At 36.2% G+C, this 19,073-nt stretch overlaps 1 protein-coding gene across 3 annotated transcripts in view; it reads right to left on the bottom strand.

Annotated features, from left to right (window-relative positions):
• The window catches only part of LOC145768948 (netrin receptor UNC5C-like), a 37,201-nt gene that overhangs the window by 2,203 nt on the left and 15,925 nt on the right, over positions 1–19,073 (bottom strand). The window contains exons 1-11 of one of the 3 annotated variants that reach the window (XM_082580563.1): positions 13,190–13,335; positions 12,490–12,685; positions 11,743–11,879; positions 11,419–11,523; positions 10,913–11,092; positions 7,421–7,588; positions 5,086–5,247; positions 4,557–4,583; positions 2,549–2,722; positions 1,480–1,882; positions 64–305 (exon numbers count right to left, since the gene is read on the bottom strand). In XM_082580563.1, the coding sequence (XP_082436689.1) occupies positions 64–305; positions 1,480–1,882; positions 2,549–2,722; positions 4,557–4,583; positions 5,086–5,247; positions 7,421–7,588; positions 10,913–11,092; positions 11,419–11,523; positions 11,743–11,879; positions 12,490–12,680 (1,789 nt within the window). In that variant the 5' untranslated portion in view covers positions 12,681–12,685; positions 13,190–13,335. Of the gene's footprint in view, positions 1–63; positions 306–1,479; positions 1,883–2,548; positions 2,723–4,556; positions 4,584–5,085; positions 5,248–7,420; positions 7,589–10,912; positions 11,093–11,418; positions 11,524–11,742; positions 11,880–12,489; positions 12,686–13,189; positions 13,336–19,073 lie in introns of those variants that run through there. The other 2 variants (XM_082580552.1, XM_082580558.1) reach the window with 2 other exon arrangements.

The following is a 19,073-nucleotide window of genomic DNA, read 5'->3' as shown; positions in this document are numbered from 1 at the left end:
AAGTTCGAAAAAGAAAATTGTAAGTGTGTGGCTTTATTAAATTTAAACTTTTTATCATAATACCTTCATGCGATTCATTTAAATTAGGATTTTCAGGAAGAGAGTTGGTATCGCCATTACACTGGGAATCTGAGGAATTGTTCGTCAATGCACAATCTTTGTCAGACGGAGTTTGCTTTTGGAGCTGCTCTTGGCTGTTTTGCTTTGAGTCCCCTTCAAAACCTGAATCATACTCCGGAAATGTCTTCATTTTTCCTTCTACAAACGTCACTCGCTTATCAGGATTTTCCTGTACGTGTGAATTCCTATAAAAATTATAACTTTAGTTTAGGTTTTTATTTTCAAAAAAGGTGAAAGTTGAATTTTAAAGGGCGGGGAAACCCAAATTAACTTTTTGCGAGTTTTTTGTTTCAGCGTGATGTCATTGTGTACAACATGCGTTTTAGCAAAAAAAAATCCAAATTTTGTTGCCCTTTGTCTCGCTAAGGCCGCTTTTGTTTGATACCCGTTTGCGAGGTCTCGCGCGCATCAAGCTGTGACGCTGTTCGCTGTGACGTCACAAGGTACATATAGTTGTGGCCAAAATTTTAAGACCAGACTTGATTTATGACCATTTTTGCATTACTTCAAAATACTGCATCAGATATTGTTTCAGTTGCATCATCTTTATGCATCATCTTATATCTGATGCAGTATTTTGAAGTAATGCAAAAATGGTCATAAATCAAGTCTGGTCTTAAAATTTTGGCCACAACTATATGTACCTTGTGACGTCACAGCAAACAGCATCACAGCTTGATGCGCAACGAGACCTCGCAAACGGGTATCAAACAAAAGCGGCCTTAGCGAGACGAGGGCACCAAAATTTGGATTTTTTTATTGCTAAAACGCATGTTGTACACAATAACATCACGCTGAAACAAAAAACTCGCAAAGTTAATTTGGGTTTCCTCGCCCTTTAACTGTCACCAAATAGATAAATATGTTTTTAATTTGTTGTATATGTAAGCCAGATGTAAGCCTACTATACAGCCTAAATTATTTTGCGATGTTATCACACCAACTAGACGTAATTAAGTTGACAGCAGATTTTTATTTCAAAAACCCAATGTTTCTACAACAACACCGTTGAAGACGAAATAGAAAAACAAAGTCATCTAGTTACCCAGTTGTTGGCACAATACTTAAACAGCTACGAGTTAATGCCACAGCAACTATCATTACAACTATTGTTGATGTCTCTAAACTGTCGATTTCAAACCGAATTTTATCAGCTGGTAAAGATTTTCTTGTAAAAAAAGAGTTGTTCCAAACTGCGTCAGTGGTTCCGATTCTACACGTAACGTGAAAAAAATCTTCACTATTTACCTAAAAATCGCAGTATGAATGACACAATATATTCATTGCCTGTTGCTGTCGCCATACCGTCAGTGAATGAAATTCTAAAAGCAATCTTTGTGGTAGTAGGCTTTCACTCACCTTTCATACTGAGGCTGATCAGATGACTGGCACACTGCTGATGAATCTGCTTTCCAACCTTGCGATGCTGGTCTGCGTTGGTTCATGTCAGGGTTTTCCGATAGGAAACGTTCTTTAGTAAGAGAGTAATTTTGATCTTCTCTCGAACTTGGTCTCCCACAGAATGCAACATCCGGGAGCGGATATTTATTCTCCATCAGTAATGATGAGCGTTCGTTAAGTGCCGCAGTAATGTTTGCTTCTTTTCCGTATCCGCATTGCTCTGGAAAACTCTTGGATTGTTTGGATGCAAGTCGATGTTGTAAATAGTTGTCTTCGTAGGAAGAATAAGAAGGCGGAAGAGCGTAGGCTGGACCATCTCCCATGGATGGTGGCTTTGTCGGGATGATGCAGAAATCTCCACCTAGAAAAGGTGACATTGAGAATAGTATAGACGTTTTGATATGGAGATTGGAGCCCGTATCAGTTCTGGCCAATATTTTTACAGTTGAAATCTCCGACGTATGATTGTTAGTCAAGTTTGCTTTTACATAACAGCGAGTGGCTATCTGCCAAAGTGTTGCAGAAGCTGAAGCTAACACAAGGCTTAGCGCAAACCAAATAATAAAGTATTAATCAAAGGCGATACTTAATAAGGCAGCTCTCTAAAAAGCCAAGTGTAAAACTGAGTCTACTTCCTTGTTCATTTTGCGTCAAAGCTTTTTCAAAATATGGCTGGAAGTTTTGTTTTAATGTTTTTTCTTCCGGTACAATCCTTTAGTAACGACAATAAATAGAGCTCTCGAAGCGTGTTTCGTGTCCTCTGTTGCTTGTGCACATATAATAATCATACACAATATAACCGAAATTACCACACAGTGATCATGATCAATGATCATATAAGAAGGACCGTGCATGGCTGTAGGCTATCTGTTGTTTTAGGGTAAAAAACATCAATTCTTCTTATGAAATAACTATTTGTTGCTTAAGGGTAAAAAGTATCAAACGAATGAGTTCTTCAGGACAAAATCCCAACGACTGACAAAAAATCTTCGATGAAACAACGTCATTCACATCTGACAAGACTTACTTTGAACAGTTCCGTTATGTGTCGCTGAAGAGTAGGACCGCACAGAGCGCCCGCTGCTGTAGCGGCGAGACCTTGAAGTTTTCTTGTATTTGATAAAAGCGAATATCGCCAAGCCCAACACCATTAACAGTCCCAAGAAAACCAAACTGCCTAAAATCATCCAGTTCTGGAAGCCTGAAATGTACAAGTAATTTTGTGTTCTTATGGTTCAAAAGAAAATTGTTGCTTTAATTTAAATGCATGGCAAATAGGACTATCTCATTTGATTTTCATAAAGAAATTATATTTCAATGATAAGATTCACTTTAAATTGTTGATAAGGACTAGGGCATGATTCTGAATTATCAGGGTCGTCGGTTGTTTGCAGTGACTCTCTCTTTTTAACAACAATTATAGCATATACTGTAGATGTCCCATTTTTGGGCAACTTTTCAGGAAAAATAAGCTTGGGTCATATTCTGATTGGACTTTAAAGCTGAATTTAAAAATGAAGTTATTTTTTCATTATGACGTCGTCTTGAGGTGCCAACTAGCGGATTTATGCAATTTTAGCCGTATCTCGAGAACGGTAAAAGATGGAGAGCTGGAACTTGTAGCAAAATAACCGAAAGCGTCGATTTCTATCTGCTTTCAATACATTGTTAAGCGTGAACTACAACAGAAAACGAGTTATTCAGAAAAAATGGCCCTTTGTTCATTTCCCTCTAAAAAATGGCATTCAATCGATTAATCTGATCTACGACAATATTTGGAAATCACTTTGGGACTCATAATGTGGCAAAATCTCACCATTTATGACGTAATAATACTATATCGATGTTTGGCATGAAGCCCAATTCCCATCGTTGTAAGTTGCATGATTGAAGAGCAGCCGGAAGTGCTGGGAGAACGAAGATGAAGACCAAAGAAAGATACAAATAGGACAGAACAGGAGACTACGTTTGAGAATAAAGATATAAAAGAAGCGACAGATGACAAGGAAAAATATTCATACAAGGCAGAGAGGGCAGCTTGTTATCCTATAAAACTGACCCTTCCGGTTATTTTGCTACAAATTCCAGCTCTCCATCTTTTATCGTTCTCGAGATACGGCTAAATTTGCATAAATCCGTTAAGTGGCACCTTGACATGACGTCACAATAAAAAATACTTTAGTTTTAAATCTAGCGTTGAAAATTCATTCATTCAGAACATGATCCAAGCTTATTATTCCTGAAAAGTCGCTCAAAAATGGGACACCCTAATATACTGTATAACGGCACTTCCAAAGTGCAAACTATGCTCTTGGGTTGGGTGCTGTACATGGCGATGAAGATGTAATAGTTCGTTTAGTTATGACATTGAGTAAAATATACAGTAATGTTTTCAAGCAAGTTTTCAATAAAGTTTGATTTGCGTAACATTAATGTCGAAATCGATCTCAAAAAATAAAATTAAGACCACAGAAGTCTGGTTTCTGTCAAACGGTCAAGACCACTTCACAAAAAAGCCTAGCAGAAAGCTATAAACGATTGTGCTTAGAATCACAAGCGGAAGAACAGAGGTCAGACTTCGGTCACAGAAGAAAGTCTCTGATAAAGAAAACACAGCGAGGATAATGAAGATAAATCTGCCATGAAGATTGAAAACAACTTTGTGGTCTATTTGTACTTCATTAAACTTAATATCATTCTCTTTGAAATATGTTGAGGATGAATTTAGGTTTTATTTTGTAAAATAGCGTGCTTCAGTTCTTCGTCACAAAAAACAGGTAACATTATTGGTCACAGACAAAATAATCATTATTATTACTAACCATAACAATCATTAACTAACGTCCAAATGTTATTGCACACACAATAACATTCACGTCACATTTTTTAGCAAACTAAGTATTTCCAGTCACCAAATTAGACGCTTTTTTCACTGATTCAATGTCTGCACTCTGCAGACGTTGACCAATTTGCTGGCTTTAGCCATATTATTTTTTGCCACAGATCTGTTTGTAATAAGAAAACTAAAAACTTACCGTCGGAGCTGGCCTGACTGTTGGCTGCTGAACATAATCAATACATTAGGCCGTCAGTAATTTGGGGTGGAACGACAACGACATGAAAAATAAAAACAAGCCACAATAAGATTTTTGCTGAGTTATCGAAATTTAAGTTTATTCTTTATGCTGTGCAAATTACAACAAAAGTATTAACATAATTTTAGTTGTGAAGAAGGGAGCGTTCTTCTTGGCTATCAGCACAAAGCTGAATTAGTGGTGCGATACTGACGAGCCCAGCCTAATGGGCGAAATACGTGTCTATCGCTGTCAATTCTTGCTATAATCTGCTGCCGTGAAACATAATTTTAGTTAGTTAACTATTATTATTTAAGAATAACTTGTCGTTTAGTTATGACTGAGGTTTTGTTGTGACTGTAATCTTAAAAAACCAAATGGTTTGTTTCAGACACTCATGTAAAACCCAAGATATTTTCCAGAGTAATCACTAACCATGTCACAAATATAATCTAAAAAAACTTTAAACTTTGTCTTTTCCGTTACGTACCGGCACACAAACCATTCGTGCAATTCTTCGTCTCCATGTCAAGCCCCGGGCATACTAGGCCGCTGTTGTGAGGCAGCGGTCTTGTACACGTCCTTCGCCGCCTGTGTTTGCACTCTGGGCTGCATGCTGACCAACTTGACCATTCCGTCCAACCGCCGTTCACTGAGAAGAATGACGTCATGTCGTTAGGGAAAAATGCGTTGAAACATAAACTGAACTCGTCAGTTTGAACTTGATCTCTATTTGATTCTTGTGTGACAGAATGGATGTGAAGAGGACGGCAGGAAGATTGTAATGAGATATGCAACGTGGGTGATGTTAAGAAAAAAGATGAAACATTTTGGACAAAGGACCAGTCGAAGATCATATGAGAGAAAATAAATCGATACTTTTGAGGATAGAAACGACACAGTTAGAGACGCCATCATTGGTAACTGATCGATCCTGATGATTTGCGATAAACTTTTGCCATGAACAAATGATGAAAAATATAGTTTATGCGTCCTGTTCAAGATGTGTCTTTTTACGTCTGTTGAAAGAAGGCCGATTCAAAAATACTATTCTAACACGATGTTAGCATACGTCTTCTCTTCTCATAGAGTATTCAAAATGCAAGTTATCAGCAGATACATTATTCATTTCCAAAATAAAGATACCAAAAGCTACGAAGCGTACACAGACATTCGTTAGCAAAGTGAAAGGGTAGATTTCTGAATTAAACTAAGAAAACTCAAGGGTAGAAATGCAATCGTCTTGTTGCAAGTTATATGCTAGTTGATAAAGATCACAAAATTTTCTTCAATCTCGAGCTATGAATTACTTTATTTTCATTATAAAAACGTGTCGTAGATGCAAATTTAACGCAACTTGCTTACAGAAACCCAAGCCCCTGCAAGAATAACCTCCTACACTTTCTGAGCAGGTCTGGAAAACATCAAATGCCAAACCAGACCCAGCAAGGGTGAAAAGAAAAATGAAATTTCGAACAAAACTGTTATTGTAGCAAATGACTCAGCCAACAGGACCAAAAGGGCAACGCAACTCGGCCATATTTTAAAGCTTAACTAACGTTCTGGAACGTTGAAAAAGCGTGTTAACCGGCAGAAAGGAAACCAATCTACCTCTGCTCAATGTCCCGTAACATGCAAAAGCATATTGTGAGTTAAAAAGGGTCAACTTGTCTCTGACAACCGTAAACATTCCTGTACCAGCAACTGAAACAAAATAAGACTTTTCGGTGACACGTTTCGCTATACTGCGTTCATACAACGTCTAAGAGCATTACATGTCAAAACTATGAACAGTAAATTGACAGGTCGTCTGTTCTTCGTTCCGCCACTTAATACGATTAGCAAGATAAGTGAAAAATGTTTAAAACAACAAATTTTCTAGGTAGAACCCCAGTCATTTTCTTGGCTCGAATTCATGATTTTGCTTTGATGAAACAAGGTATACTCAGATCTATCAAAACGAACTAACATGACATGCGACTTTACCCATAGTGGATATTTTTAAAGCGATGAAGTACCGGTAAAGCATAATCGCTAAAATCCAAAGTTCTAAATTTACAATTAAACATAATACGAAAGTATTGGAACAATGCAGAAATCAAACATCGCTTGAGTCAATTCATTTTCATAGTTTTTTTATCAAAAAACTGTTCAATCAAATATGCGACCGACAAATTGAACCCTTACAAAGACAATTTACGGGCAAAAAGAGCTAAAACTTCGAAACGATGTTGCGATCATGTTACAACTATTTACGTTGTTTTGGTAGCAATGAAACAGCTAAAAGTACGATTCTGTACGGGCTGTCAATGTGGCAGCAAACGATACAGAGATATTTCATGACGAGATTCGAGTTAACCTTCTGGTAACGAGTTTGATCTCCCCTGCAGCATGGTTTGGTGTGAATGTAGAATATTGTCGATGGTATTTATACAAAGAGACGCAAAGTGTTGAAATGAAAAAAGTGTTATTGTTGTTACTAATCAGGTCTATAACTCAGCTAGCAAAATTGCCATTTGTCTATCACGTAGTCTATCACGTCAACGTAGTAGCAACGGTGTGACAATAACAAGTTTTGATAGCTTGGAGTCAGCCGAGTGAAAAGTTGCTTTTCAAAAATACGTTTTGCGAATTTCAAAAGTCATTGATATTTGCATTTGTAAAATCTGAAAAACGTTTATCTCGAAGCGCTGTTTTCCTAAAAACAATATCCTTGGAATGAAAAGTTGTTTCGTTTTTAATGCTCAAAATGCTTTTGTCATGAAAAACGTTTTATCCGTTAGTTATAGTAAAGTGATTAAATTGAAAATCAAATCATTTTTTACCTCGGCATAAGTTGGTACAGGTCCTTGTCTGGATAACTTCCCCAGGGCAAGTTTTTCCTCCATTTTGTGGTTCCGGTTTGGTGCATGTCCGTAGTCTCCGCTCTTCTCCGATTCCACATTTATTTCCGCATCCGGACCACGAGGACCAAGAGCTCCATCCTCCGTTCACTTGGAACAAAATCAAGAAATTTATTAGAAAAAAAAAACTGAGAAAACACTGAAGAAGAAGCAAAACATTGTGTTTTCTTCGTTTTAGATGCTGGTGGTTTGAATCATCTGAAACGAGATGTCCAACGCCAGTTTAATGAGCATTAATATTACTGTAATTTCAGGCAATAAATGAAACTTGTATGTTTCTGCTTTTACTATTTCATTTATCAGGCTAATGTTGCTACAGAAGTAAGTAATCGACATAAACATCGAAACTTTTCAGTATCAGGAATTGATAACTTTTAAGCTAGTTTCTAAGAATTAACAATAACTTTACTAATTTTGGGCAATTTTGGGTAGGCAAAAACATTTCCTAAATACAAAAGGTTTAAAATCTGATCATCTCTAGGGTGCCTGAAAATTCCAAATTAAATTAAACCAAGAAACCCAAATACAATAGTAAACATAAACACAATCTAATCAATCAATGTAACAGCGACACAAAAATCAAAGCTCACTTAAAACAAAACACCAACAATTGTAAAAGGTAAACACCAATTAAAGAACTATTCCACTCATCATAAACTGCCCAGGGCAATTGACAAGACGGTCTGTAATCTCAAATTCACACGACGACCTCATAAAAGAATGCCGTCATATGTAGGCAGACTTTTGAGAGCGTTGTCATAATCTTGGCGCCACACCGTTGACGATAGACTTGAAAGAATAGTCTACAATGATCTAAATATAAGAAGCTACGCCTAGCGTTTATTTTCTAGATAGAAAATACATATTCAGTGATTGTAAATCAACAAGCGATCCAATTCTGAGACGCTCTTTGGCTACAAAAATACATTGAAAGGAACAAAAGCGTAAAAATAAACAAGTTTGAATTAAAACAAGTATGTTTGCTGATACATAGGAGCCTGTTTTGTAATACATAAAACCTAACGACAGACCAAAGAAGCGCTTTCTCACTATTTTTTTCATCTGTTCATTCGATGATAAATGCAATTGAATCAACGTATAAAAAGACAATTTGACACTCAGCCTTGTTTGCAAGCTGTAAAACGTGGGTGTCTTCATGGTTTTCTGTCTTCTTGCTCTGCTTAGATTTATGAAAAAAGAACATTTCGAATTTTATAGTCGCCGTAACATTGACTTTGAATGCGCAAATTAATTGCTTTGACAATTTTCTCGTTTGCAAGATGGAAACATTTTTGTTTGGTCTCGTCGAGGCAATGTCTACTTGGAATACGTTTCCTTTCTTTCCTCAGCATAAAAAATAATAGACATTCATTTTATTGCTGCATCTGGCACAATAACATTTATCTCACTCCATGGATATTTTACAGAAATACAAGCACGAAGCACGAAACACGCAATGAAAACGTTTCCACATGAAGATGTTCAAATTGAACATCATCAAATTTTCCAAGCCGAATGATAGCAGAAGGTTACAAATACAGATTTTCGAGGGAAAGCTAAGCTGGCACACAATTTCGGAAGAGTTTGATAAAAACATCAAATGGCATCACGTAAATCTATAATCGAATAATGTTTGATAAAGAGAAGTCTAAAATCACAGAAAAAAAAAATATCAAAACGGGCAGAATCCATCTTGTTTACAAAACTTTTCCGAGCTACCCTATCAGGAAAAACGATACAAAAAACAAACATAAAATCGTTCTAGTTTCTTTTCTTTCTTTGGCAAGGCACCACAGTCGACAGGATATTATCTCTGTTTACATAAGGGTTCCTTTGTAATATAAACTTTCTTTTATACAGATCCATATCTTGTCTCTAATTACATGATGACAGTCTAAGATATTTGTTAGGTTTTGACAATCAATAAATGGCAACTTCGGTTGCCGGTTCGTGAACGCTACGTCAAAAAAATTGCAACGTTGTACACTATAAAGTCAAAGTGTTTAGACAAGAGAGAGTAACAATAAAAGAGGAAACGGGGAAAAGGGGACTGACAAAGGATAAGCACAGCGTTGCAAGAATACTGATCTCTCAATTTAATGGTTGAATGCAAGTTAACTAATCATCGTCATAGCACGTGACTAGGGAACTGTGTTTCGAAAGCTAGTGCAAATCGCTATTACGACAGCGAACTCGCAGGATCAGGCTAAAACAGATCATTGGTATCTACATTGTAAAATTAACTAAACTGACAGAAACCTGGGTTTTCTCAGCAGACGGCAAAACATTAACTGTTTAATGCAAAAAAAATGTTGTGAGCTTTTTTGAATCCGTTGCTACATAACCCCTTTTGTTTAAACCTTCCTTTGAGAAAGCACTTTTTGTCGTAGCCAGGTTTGTGCCTGGTGGTTAAAAATTAAAACTAAGTGGATGGGAAAGCAAGGAAGCCGATCTTCATGCCAACCTTCAGGCATGACTATAAATGTCTTCCAAGTGGTAGCCGCATTTTTTCGATAAATGTAAAACAGGCGTCAAATCAGGTGTGATTTAAAATGGCTTCGCCTGTGGTTTGATATCTTTATGTTTTTTCCCCATGTCCCGATGATCAACTTAAAAATCGTTTATGTTTCTTAATCATATTAATTTAGATAACATCAATTTATTTGCGTTTTCATATTTTTTGCTTTTTCCTCGCAGTCTTTACTTTTTCTTAAAGTGTTGTGACTTTGTCAATTTTTAAAATAAACTTGTTTTCTTGTTTCTATCAAGGATGGTAGAAGTTCAGGTTTTTTCGCGTTCACTGATTACTGGACTTCGGTGATGTTTGGCATGTATTGTTTGTATGTCAGATGTAAAAATAAAACTGAACAGAAATTTTCAAACAATTCAGTGTATTAGTCATTCATGAGTCTATATCTAACCTGAGTTTGTGTAATGATGCATGGCCACAAAAATAGAAAGTTATTAGTTTTTACTTTTCTTGCTGCATCATTTAATTTAAATGATTGAGAGGGTCGATCAAAGCCTTTGAACAACAGCTAACCTACCTATTTAACTGGTTAATTTACTTTAACATTGTTAACAACATAAAAACAAGTGTTCCATTAAGCAAAGCGGACAAAAGAAAAACTAGAAAGAGTGGATTAAGAGCTTTGTGTGCAATTTAAGGGTCAAATCATTTCAACTTTGACATTTCTTCAGACTCTTGACTCTGTCAAATACATCCAAGTCAATCATCCAAATCCCTAAAATATGCTTCTAGCAAAAACTAAGGTTAATTTGTTTTAACATCCCTACAAGACAGCAAAATATGTTAAACGATATCAACAAAATTATTAATTGGAAACAAAATAACGTTTTTTCGCAGGCTATATATTAAATGTATTCAAAACAGCAAAAAAACCTAACACTTACCCCCAACTCTGACCCAAGCAGTGTGGCTTTTCCTATTAGAAACAATGTTCTTGGCGAGGCAAGTGTATTTTCCAGAATCTTCAGTGCTTCTAATCTGAATAATCAGGTCGCCTTCTTGAGTGATCAAGTATTTGGCGCCCGATGCAGCCGATATGACTTTGTTGTTTTTCGTCCATTCAACTGTTCGGTAAAAAGCATTGAAAGTAAACACTTTTAAATACATATAGAAAGAACGGAGGATACAAAGAAGTAGATCCCTTCAAAGTAAGCAGCCAACTACAAGACCAAGCAATTCTGACAGACATTTCTAATGCCAACTTACTTGTTCTCTCTTCAAGATCAAGAAGTTGCCCAATGCAAAAAAGGCGGTTGATAGATCAATATCTTCACTATTATGTGTACTGCGTCCTCGCATAAGTTTATGTATCTTGCACACATCTTCTCAAACAAAAAGCAAAATCTAAACTTTTCACGAAAATGATTATTTTGAAATGATCCAAACTTACTTGTGGGTGGAGGCAGACCCTTAGGAGGAGCGCAGCTCAGCTTATATTCACTTCCCACTGTTGTCCTCCCCCCTACTGGCTCATGTTCAAACAGACGATGAAGATCTGATAAAAGTTAAAAGCTTAGATAACTGAATTCTATTCCTGAATAAAATTGTTGTCCTATTTTATGACACTCCTTGTGGGCCTGTTGTTGGATCTGAATGGATTTGTGATCCACCAGTAATGATTTTAATGATGAAAAAAATTCTCATACAATCAAAAGTTATTTTTATATAATTTTACAACTTATTGAAACGTTTTTTTAGTTAAAAAAGAACTTACAAGCCAACTCTAGAGTAGCTTTTCTACTCTTTGCCTGACCAGCACTGCTCCAAGCTACACATTGGCACCAATATTTGAAAGGAGCAAAGAGAGAATCGAAATCCGCCCGGGACACATTCAATGTGACGCGAGTGTACCTGAACATCATGCAATTTTAAAGCTGTGATTGAAGCAGCAAGGTTTTGCAAAAGCGGTTAAACGTTTTATAAAATACTTCAGGGAAACGTTTTCACCACGTCTACGTTAAAGCACATTACGTTAACCTGCCGGATTTTTATCTGAAGCTGTTTAATTATGGTGTGTGCAAGTGGGGCAAATTTTTCTAAAAAAAAAAAAAGAAAAAATTACAGTCTCATTAACCAAAAAATTAAAAATAATAATTTTTCAAAAACTACAAAAGAAATCTAATATATCAGGGCTGAACTATAGCTGGCGAAATATCTAGTACTTTTGATTACATGCAAATTAATTTAGATATCATATACACGGTACAGATAGTTCAAAATTGACGGTCACATACTAAACACTTGAAATTAAGAAAAGTTTCTTCTGCATAGTCACAGTTTAGAGTTGAACAAGGCAAAAAAGAACACACATCCAAATTCAATCTCAGGAAATTTGCGCTAAGCAAAATGGCTTTTGTGATCGTGTTGCTAAAAATGTGCATAATCATGTGAAACTTTGAAGCGAAGAAAAAAAAATGCATAATGTCATTTGAAGATAAAACAGTAAAAATTAAATGCTAACTTCTCCCCAGTTTTCGGATCTTCTTCTGTCTTTGTCTTGGAGGAGGATTGTGGTATCCATCGACTGTTGCATCTGAACTGTGTCTTGGCGGAAGATTGGACTGAACAGGAAAACTGAACTGGCATATTCTTGACCATGTATTGGTCTTTAGGCTCTTCCATGAAGCGAGGAAGCGATGGCTCTTCTAACATCTTGGCTGCATAAAAACGAGATCAGTAAGTTTTCACAATCGAAATCACAACATTGCTTTCGCAAAAATAAAACGTTAAAAGTTTAAAAACCTACAAAGACATAGTTCAGAGGAACCAAAAGATCATTAACGTCGCTTTGCATTGCATTTATGTTGTTGCACGTTGCATTTGTATTTGCATGTTGCATTTTTTTACGTTTTTGCAACATCAATATGCATTTTACACCAAACCTATACACACTTATGTAATAGATTGAGTTTCGCTTTTAGCAGCATGATCTTAGCTTACTTCACAATGTAGATATTAATGACCTATTTTACCCTAATGCTGCGAGTTCGCTGAGGTAATAGCGAATTGCACTAGCTTTCGGAACACAGTTCCCTAGTCATATGACGAATGGTGTTAAAGTAAGTGTGTCGTCGTTTATGAAATATAGTTAATGAAAATCATCAAAATCCGAAAAACGCCTTCTTATTAAAATGGCAACTCTGAACGGGAACCAGCGTTACCTTTAATGGAAGCTGGTTCTATCTTTGTTGTTTTGATCTGTATTGCTAACAACCAAAGGGGTGATAAAATCCAAAAGTTTTACGGTCAGTGAAAAGTTTTCAGATTATTTTTTCCTATTAGAACTATTGAAGTTCTAAGCCCTGGTAGAAACACATTCTCTGTGACAAGACGATGTCGATTAAAAAGTAAAAATTGCAGAACAGTACTGTATTCTTGTATGCCTATCGACACACTGACTTAACGGTTATGTTGAGGCTCAAAACTCAACGAGACCCGGATTCTAATCTCAACTGTATCTTTTCCTCCTGACGCTTAAAGCAACATAACCCTTCAGTAAATAAGTAGACACTAAACTGTTAAAAGAATACAAATGATAAGTTTCTGCTCACAAAAGTTATCTTTTCACACCTGTTCCATTTTGCCAGAAGTAAAGAATAAAGATGCCAACGTTTATTAAACTGGGCCACTGTTACTGTTTGCAAGAATCATTCAATAAACATCCTTCTTTGAAACATCAAATCATGTTGACACCATAAACAGATCCGTTTAATTGAATAGCTAAATTGTCATGCTACTTTGTGAACTGAACCGGATTCTTGGCAAATTATCACCAATGTTTGAGATTTATAATCCTTTGCTATAAATCGGATTACGTGAGTGTTCCAATGTTCCTATGCAAATAAATGAACTTGTCTTTATTTATTTTAACAACATAAACTTGCACAAAAAGCCATACATAATTTAATTGCTATAAAAAGGTATAAACGATACACCAACTTTGCGCACTGGCGAGAATTGTGACTTAATAATTACGTCATATTGAAAAATAATTATTAGTTGAAACATTACTGATAAATATTGTGGTAGCTAAACGTAGCGACCGAATTCCAATTGAAATAGCTTCACATCTTCTACATCAGACTTCGTACTGGCTGTGAAAAACTATCAAACAGATATAAGTAAATGTATTTGCACAACATGTCAAGAAGTAGCTTTGAGTGGCGTCGGCTTTCATTTCACCAGATTTTAATCACCAATTTCCGGCTAAAAATTAAACAGCGGCTCAATCTTTTGAACTTGTATTGTCAACTAAACCTTAATCACGAAGGTTTCTTAAGTAAATATATTCTTCACATGAAAGTATGTCTACAGTTTCAAATGTTACCTTTTGGCACTTACTCTCATCAAAAGATATTAATAGACGTAATAAGTGATGGCATTTAGCAAAGGAACAAGAAACACATGTCTCCACTTCTGTTGAAGAGTTTAACACAATAGATTAACAATGCGGTAGTTCATTATTTCAATAAAATAAGTGTAGGTTTGTGAAAAATAAGTATTAAATCTCAGTTAATTGATAATAGCCTCTATGGCTCAAGGCTGATCGAGCAAATCTTGAAAAGCTAAAGAATCGTATTGGCGATGTTTGAAATAGGTTCAGATAATTTCGACTCGCATGTCATGTTAAAATATAATTATGACTTGATAAAATGCACTGACTAGCTAGATTTTTAAAGATTGGACAGCGAACGATGAGAAGTTGTAGATTTTATATTTTTGACAATCAATAGATGTGTACTGTATTTTTAAAGGTTTATTTTCTGTTCGAAACTTTATTGTGCAAATTGCAAATTAATGAAGTTTTATTCACGTTCAACTCAACGCAACTTCGAATGTTAATGAACTTTTTGTATATTTATCAGCGGTATAGAATTTTTCAAAACGGTTTTCCTTTTCTGAACGACTGGAGTATCTCGGCAACCGCTGGTGTTTACTTTTCTACTATTTGTTGTTACGTAGAATTTGTAAGCTTAATTAAATACTGGAAGCATGTTCTCACAAGTTAAGTCAATACAACCTTGTTAGCTCAACTGCTTTGTTTCAAACTTGCAATGCTGCTCTGAACCTAACCTTAAATAGGTTACTTTCAACAACCCGAAGTAGAATATTCTTGTTAAGTCAAACTATGAGTTGCAAAAAAAAGTAAAAAATGTAAAAATGACTAATTTCAAGGGCTGGGTGTCTGTTTCTTTTTCTGAATAAGCCTATCAAATCATCAAGCAACTGTGCAGGACCAACATAAAGCGTTGGCATGACAATAAGTTTTTGTTTATTGCATTTGCTGGTGCATAGTTATCGCGTTGTGCAGCGTGGATCTCCAAGTCTGCACAATGCCAATCAAGTCAGTGACACTAATATTATATACACTGCGCTTGTGCACCAACTTCTATACTGGTCTATACAGTTTCCGTTCTTATTCTTGCCTACTCACAACTGACCGTTTCATTCTCAAAGTACTTTTACTTTTTGGCTGCAAGCAAGAGTTGAGTAGCAGCAAAATTTGAGACTGGAGATCAAATCATTGAAAAAGCGGCCGGGACCCGTGAGTTGAGACTGCGTGACGCCTATGTCGTCTAATCATGCCGCTGACAACGGTCGTTTGATAAACAAGCGTCTCTATTAAGAAAAAATAAACAAGTTACGCTCTGTGTCGAGATTTGAGAGCCAGAGACAGAACGACGGACGGTTTGCGGTTTTGCACAAAATCGCCTTACAATTTTAAACACGAAATTACCATATCAACTTTGCACAAGTACCAATTATGTTTTACTGATAAAATAATACAAACGTTTTGCAATGTAACCAAAACGCGACGTTAAACACAACAAGTCTTTGATTCAATTTTTGCCACCCAAATTTCTATAACCCTTGAGGAATCATTCAGACTAAGCGCAACAGCAAAAAAAATTCGTATAACTCAATTACAACCAATTCGTCTGCATGTAAGCCCCAATGAGAAAATGCCTAGAGATCGATTAAATTCCCCAATGATATATCAAAAATTTAATCGTCAGAGTTAAACATCAGCGTCTTTCATCGCTGTTGTCCCAAAGATGAGCAATAATGAAAACTAAAAAACAGCGGTTTGGATCCAAAATGTCACAACGTTACAGTTTGTATGTACGGTAGTATGTAATAGTATTGTTTAGTCATTTTATTATTTAGTAGTAAGTTATTTAGTTGTTGGATGAAATCTTAAATGGCTAATAAATCCAATTTAGTCCCATATATAGGCTACAACTCAATGAACATCGTCATCAGGTTCATTCCTCTCGTTGAGGGTTGGAGGCAAAGTACGTTATTACCCAACTGTTGCAGTTCTGGCTTGATAATACAACATCAGGCCTAACACAATTGTTAAAATTTTCTGTTTTGAGATATTTTAACTGCAGTTTGATTATTATCAAATCCTGTCCAGTCTCAACATTAGTCTAAATTTTTAGTGGTCTGCCCCTATTTCATTTTCCATGCGGCTTTCTTCCACAAGATATCAACTCAATTGACAACGATTAACAATCTCATGTTTGTCATGTATTTTTAGATCTTTCAGCACGAAAGTATTTCTGATTGTCATCTATCTGTGGAACCAGCCAGCACACAAATCCCATCTTTAAATAGATTCAACGTTTGCGGACGTTGAATCAATGCAAAAAGGACGGATGTGCGAGGTATATAAGGTCTATTAAGAGATGTCAAGCTTCACGTTTGCGACAAACCGAGTGCTTGGCCGGTATTAAGTCGATGGCGAACGAGTGGTCATAGGTTCAAATCCCATCTCAGACGCATGCACTTGTTTGTAACATGACTGAGTATTTTGCTTATTGCCAAAGGTAGAGATGAGTCAAACGTACAAAAAATTAAATTATAAAAAATGAAATAATATAAATATGGCAGTATGGTTTTGTCAAGGCGAAGCTGATTAGTTAAAAGTTTATTACTGCACCGAAGAGTAAAAATCAGCTCCAGGAAATCCATCCAAGATGGACAGGTGCTCGATTTCAATAGGATTGCTAATCAGTTTTTTGTCATCGCGAAGCGCTTCCCACAGCATTTAACAAACTGCTTTCTTTAAATCTTGAAGCGGATGACCAATCGACAATGGATGGCTGATGGCACGGCAGCCATTGCTGCTCGACTCTTGGGCCTGCGACATATACGCGTTCAAACGAAGAAAAAAAATTGATTTGTCCTTCATTTAAAAAATCATTCGGCTTGAATTTGGCGACCTGCAGAAATGCCACTTCTTTGATTTCTGCATTTGCAATCTAGGTATAAAGCATAAACTTAAATCGACTGTTTTGTATTAATCGCCTGGCACAAACATCGTTTAGAAACAGACGCTTAAAACAACGTCAAAAGTGTATGTTTCGTTTTGCAAAACAAGAAAAGGCCATTTAGCAAAAGCTAAAAACAGTACAAGACAGTCAAGACATAAGCATTACACTTCAGAATAGTAGACATATAAAAGCATTGACAAGAACTGATAATATCCCTTCGAAAAATATTTGTAAAAGTTAGTCTTGTAGACGCCTAAATAAAAGCATCCCTTAACCCTCCTTGCTCCCTGATCAATTGGTATTTTATTCATAACTTAAACGTTTAAAAACTCTAAACAAACGAAAATCAACTGCTGTACCCTTGGGATGTTTTTGTCCAGATCAAATCTTCGGCTTACGACGAAGTTGTCTACGGTTGACAAACCAAACAATGAAAGCCTCGGTTTCTTCACTAATCTGATTTACTTACAAAAGATATTTTCCTGCCTCTTGTTCTTCTGAAGCAGACTACAATTAAAATACCTTTTGTGTGATCCCGTTGCTTTGGCTTCAGACCGCATGCAAACCTTCAGCAACACGCTTGCCACTTGCCATTCGAGTAGACCTTGTGTTTTGCGTTAAAAGTACAAAAAAGTGTGATCAAACGCAACCGCATAAATTAGAATTTTGATGAAAGCTTGCCAAAAAAATGTGTGATGTCTAGCGATGGCTCACTTCTGTATAATTTGTTATTCTCGAAACGATGGCTTCTTCTGACACAGGCTTGCCAGATTAGCCCTTTTGGGGCCAAATTTGTGAAATTTGGCCCTTTTTAGAGATAGTTGGCACCAAAAAAAATTGTTTGGCCCCTTGGCCCTTTGCTTTCAATATTTGGCTCTTTTTGGAAGCAGTTGGCACATACTATCAAACTAGCTATTTAAACAAATGTCTTTCGGAAATTGAGACTGAAAAGTGTTATTACGATTTTTTAGACAGTGTTTAGCTGACAATGTTTATGCCAATGCCCAAGATTCGAGTGGAAACACTGTAGGAGATGAAGATTTGGAATTGTTCTTTTAGAATGTAGACTGTGTTGTTGTAATGTTGTAACGTTATTGACGTTGTTAACGTTATTATGTTTTATTAGCAACGTTATTAACACTATTAAACAATTTGGCTCTTTTTTACCCAGTTTGGTCCTTTTTTCGACATTGTTTGGGTCTTTTTCTCAAAAGCTGTCTGACAACCCTGTTCTGACAGCATTGCGTTGTTTGCATGCTTGCTTTACTATTTTTATTGATGAACACCAAAGCTAAAATTAGCCCAGGAGTGCTCATTCTGTAGCAACCTGCGCGCCTGATTGCCTGAATAAACAACAAAGATTGGTTCTGTAAAACTTATAGCTTAATGAAGTGCCGTCTTCGTCCAGAAATGTGCTTTGGGCAAAAGAATTCAAACTGAAATAATATGATGTCGAAATCTATAAGATTATCCGCATTGATCGAAGATTCTTCATAGTAATTGTTATAATAACATGTAATTGAATGTGAGGATGGGATTAAATAGTGCTTAGTTGAACTTCTTGTCCGAGATTTCATTGGAGGATGCGCACAGCGTTTATGTAAACTGCCTCTGTTTCAAGATTCTTGTTTTTGATATGTCTAATGAGAATATGTCAGGTTGACAGGCACTGTAATGAAAGACCACAAGTGTTTTTATCACTTTTCTAATACAGCGAGATTACAGCTCTCAAATTTTTGAAAAAAACTACAACACGCGAAATCGC

The sequence above is a fragment of the Aplidium turbinatum genome, chromosome 1 (genome assembly GCF_918807975.1).
Source record: "Aplidium turbinatum chromosome 1, kaAplTurb1.1, whole genome shotgun sequence".
NCBI lineage: Eukaryota > Metazoa > Chordata > Ascidiacea > Aplousobranchia > Polyclinidae > Aplidium > Aplidium turbinatum.
The sequence above is the reverse complement of the archived record's forward strand: the minus strand, read 5'-3'. Positions and strand labels throughout refer to the sequence as shown.